This window comes from Spinacia oleracea, chromosome 6 (assembly GCF_020520425.1).
Source record: "Spinacia oleracea cultivar Varoflay chromosome 6, BTI_SOV_V1, whole genome shotgun sequence".
In the NCBI taxonomy this organism is placed as follows: Eukaryota; Viridiplantae; Streptophyta; class Magnoliopsida; order Caryophyllales; family Amaranthaceae; genus Spinacia; species Spinacia oleracea.
The window spans coordinates 150798684-150803176 of record NC_079492.1 but is presented as its reverse complement, the minus strand read 5'-3'; the positions used below and the strand labels follow the sequence as shown (position 1 = coordinate 150803176).

The 4493-nt window shown below is 30.2% G+C and overlaps 1 protein-coding gene across 1 annotated transcript; it reads left to right on the top strand.

Moving 5' to 3' along the window:
* Positions 1-883: 883 nt before the first annotated feature.
* Positions 884-3656, top strand: LOC110795275 (non-specific lipid transfer protein GPI-anchored 3-like). Its single transcript, XM_022000281.2, has 3 exons — positions 884-1392; positions 2501-2554; positions 3326-3656. The coding sequence occupies exons 1-3, from the start codon at positions 1056-1058 to the stop codon at positions 3334-3336; spliced, it is 402 nt and encodes a 133-aa protein (XP_021855973.1). The 5' UTR covers positions 884-1055; the 3' UTR covers positions 3337-3656.
* Positions 3657-4493: the final 837 nt, after the last annotated feature.

Genomic DNA, 4493 nt, shown 5'->3' with positions numbered 1-4493 from the left:
GAATCATCCCGTACACTAGTAATATTTAAGGGAATATCCTAGCTAATAGTTAACAATAACGGTGTTTTATTTTCCCTCGCAACAATAGATGATGAGTACGTACGCAGTTAAAAAATATTCAAGGAGTCCCAATTCAATTACACGGAACAGATTTTGCTAGTGGTCTACTTGGCCACTTATTAAAAGGGTTTGAATTCTTCAATATTGAATTGGTACCGAAAGAATTGACATTCTCTATACATGCGTAACACAACCATTACGGTCATTTTAATCATCAACATCATTGTTAAACAGACTCGGTTGGTCCTTATCCATTCTTACATTACAGAGTTATATGTTCCGCTTCTTCACCTTCTGTCTTCTTACGCTTATCAAGCATTTTTGTACCATTTTCAAATTGAGAAAGTTAAGTTGCATTTTTTTTCACCTGTTTGTACTTATCTTATATGAACTTGTTAAAATTTATTAAAACTTATTTTATTTATAAGTTGCACTTAGATTGCATTATTTTTCTTAAGGTGAATAGAACAAAACCTAATTACAATCATATAGAGCAAGAATATTGGGAAATTATTTTTGCTAAAAAAAGGATTACCATTCAACTAAACACAACTTAATACTCCTTAATACAAAAAATACTTCATATGAAGATTGTTTTTTTCATCTTTTTTACAATTTTTTGGCAACTATTAAAAGAAAGTCAACTAGCTAGTCGTTAACTCCATAGGGAGATTATACTCATTCGAAATTCCAATGTATACGACATGTTCAATCTTTTAAGAATTTATTATTGTATTAACAAACTGAATCATCCCTTGCAAAAATAATTATGCTACATACATATATGTTGCATTTTACTAAACCAAAAAAAATGCTAGGTCAATTACATTTCCACTTTGCCTTTTCAAAAATACATTCAGATCAGCTCAGCTCAAATGTATCTAATAAGAAAAATAAAAGAACACGTCTATAAATAGAAATCAAAAGTTCGAGAGTAAAAACCAATTAAACCAAACACAAATAACACAATAAACAATCAAACTAGAAAAGGAAAAATGAGCAAAGTATTATGCTTGGCTACTTTGATGGTGGTGCAGGTGGTGGTGTTGGTATCGACGCCGGTGCTAACACGTGCACAAGAGGGCGTAGACGTACCGGATTGCGTTACCGATCTAGACGACCCTTGTGGACCTTTTGTTAACTCCACAACCGCGATACCGCCAGCCGCATGTTGTCAACCCCTAGAGATGGTCCTTAAGAATGATATTTCTTGTCTTTGTACCATCTTTGGTAGTATTGACATTATCCAGACTTTGAGCATTAATGTTACCGAGGCACTTACTCTACCTCAACGTTGTGGGTTTCAATTTGATATTATTGCTCAATGCCAAGGTAACTTACTTTCTCTGAAATATATGATAAAATCACGCATCGGCCGTGTAATTTATGTGTTGATTAAACTTAATACTTTTTCCGTTTCTTAAATATTGAATCATGATTGACTTTTAATTACTCCGCTAATATCTTACTTAGACTCTTAATATCTGAATGTTATGTATAAAATAAAAATTATAAAAGAATAACATTTAAAAATTATATATTGATATGAATCTAACATTACTCTACATGACGACGATATTTCTTACCTATGAATAAAAAAAATGGAAAAAATCGTGATGGGAATAGTATAAAAATTAAGGTGGTGTGATATTTAAAGTACGGACGTCGGACGAAATACTTTCATTTTTGACGGACTTCGTACTCCGTATATGCAATCATAAGAGATGTATATATCGAGTAAAATATCAATTTAATTTAGGAATAGTAAATGTGAAAATTAGTTCTTACAATATTTTGTTCAAATTATAAGAAAGATGAGATAGGGGAAATAATGTACTCCCTCCGTCTCTTTTGTTCTTTACGTTTTTCTTTTTTGGTATTTTAAAATGTTCTTTACATTTTCTTTTATATTCTCACATAAATACTTAATGTTCTATCAAAACTTGTGTCAAATTATTATTTTAACCAATTAAATTTATTGGGTCATTTAATCTCTCACACTTTTTCATTGGGACATTAAATTTTTCTCATTTTCCAGTATCAGAATTTTGATAAAAGTGAAAACATTATAAATAAACGTAATTTTATCTTGTTTAAATAAAAAAAATGAGGAATTTCGATGCAAATTAATTAATCGTTAAAACGCGTGAAAAATATCAAACGTAAAGAAAAAAAAGAGACGGAGGGAGTAGCAAAATTATGCTACTCCGTACTCCTTCATTCAATCTAATTAATTAAGTTACATCAAACACCTTTATATGTTTATACGAAGTACATACTAAATTGCTAGAATGTGGAATAACTCACTAATTCGTTACTGCCATTAATAATATTCTTGTTTCTAAAATTAAAGACCAATAGTTCACTAATTTGAAACACCAAATCCAACATATTTTACGTCATTACGTGGTTGCTGACGTGGAAGTATTTTTTACAACAGCTATGGCGCCGGCCCCATCATCGACTCCGGCAATAGCTCCAAGTCCAATTTCAGGTTTGAGATTCTCATCTCCTCATACGTACTTTTACACAGTCTGATATTATCATCTCCATCATTTCTTCATAAAACTACTTTTTCTAAATAGTAAGAGTCGAAATCTTCTAAGAAGAACCCTAGATAAGAAACAGTCAACTATTTGCACAAGTATTAAGACATTGTACTAAAAATGTGTAAAAATATACTTCTTCTGTTCTTATTTACATGACACAATGGGATTTTAGACACTATTCACACAAACATCTTTGATTTTCTTTTGTGGTTTATACATAAGAAAAAACATAGTCATGCGGGGTCTTATTAGATTCGTATCAGTAAATATTATTTAAATATCAACTTTTTATATACACAATTAGAAATATTAATATTTGAAATCGTGCATTGGCAAATATGCTTAAATAATTGTGTCATTTAAAAAAGAATGGAGGAAATATGTGGATATAATAAAAATAAATAAAGTAAGGTAGATGAGTAAAAAGATGGATGATTGTAAGAAATAAATGAATAAAAATACGTATTAGAAAGTTGTAAATGTTGTGGCCTTGTGAGGTAAGAATGATAAAGATAGTACTCCGTATTTTTCATATCCAATAACAGAACAAAACACAATGTAAAAATATTATAAAACAGATTAAAACAAAAAGTGTAAAAATAATTTTGAAACGGAGCTAGTAACTCATAGAGTTCTTCGTGGGTCTCTTGCACTCTATGACAAAATTACATGAATTGAAATTGATGTTCTTAAAATTTCTATATAAATCGTTGCAGGTATGGAGTAAGCCAAGTCAGTGGGCCCATGGACTGGATCGTGCAACATTGATGTTTCTATTGAGGGCCTATACGCCTGGGCCAGAAAATAAATAATTGCTCTATATACTAGATCTCCATCTTTGGTGCACTGCATTAATAACTTTTGTAAATTTTGTTTTCTTTGAGAATAATGCTCTTTGTAATTCATTGATTTGAAGAAGCTAAGTGTGTTACATGTAATTTGTGTTATATCAAATTTTCCTCCTCATATAACAGTTTATCTATTTTGATCAAACCAACCTTCAATAATTGTATCATCTATCATGTATCTACAAGAGAATAATAGGGTAACATATGCATACTAATAATTATTATTATAAATTATAATGTATCATCAATTATAATTTTCTTTTTCTGAAGGAATCACCCGTTATAACACTACAAGAATTTGTATCATTAATGAAAACTTAATAACGACGGGGTCAAATATTCTGGCGTAAAAGGCTTTTGCGATGGGGCTAACAACCAAATAAAGACGAGAACAACCGTCGCAAATGTCTTTTACGACGGGCTAATAATGGAATTTTTCATCAATGACGGTCCCTTTTTATGACGGGTTTGTGACAGGAAATTCCACCACTATTGGCCTTTAGCCACCGAATTTCTTGTCGTTAATGATACAACTTCTTGTTGTGTAATTTTATTACTCACCAAACAGTTTTTCCTCAAGCAACTATATTAAACGGTTGCGTTAGCAAAAGGTCTTGCATGCACAAGGTGTACAATAAATTTATTGTACATCAACATAACTTTTACCCACTTTTCTCTAACTTTTATCTAATTTTCTCTAACTTTTATATTATTAAAAAAAAATTGATAGATAAACATTTTAAAGGGCTAAATGATAAATTTTATACAATATTAGTGATTTTGAAGAAATATTTTTTATTAAAATGAAAATTTTTATCAGTAAAACATGGATAACTTTTACGTATTTAAGGGTAATTTTTAAGCATTTTACGTTAACTTTAACTTTGGACTTGGTGTACAATATTTATCGTACACCCCATGTAAATAAGAATTTGTGTTGCGTTAGAAAATTCTAGTGATTGTAACTAGGGACTTGCTTGTAATAATTTGTAAAAGTCTAAAAAATAAACTGCATTGGCCAAGAAAACTACCAATT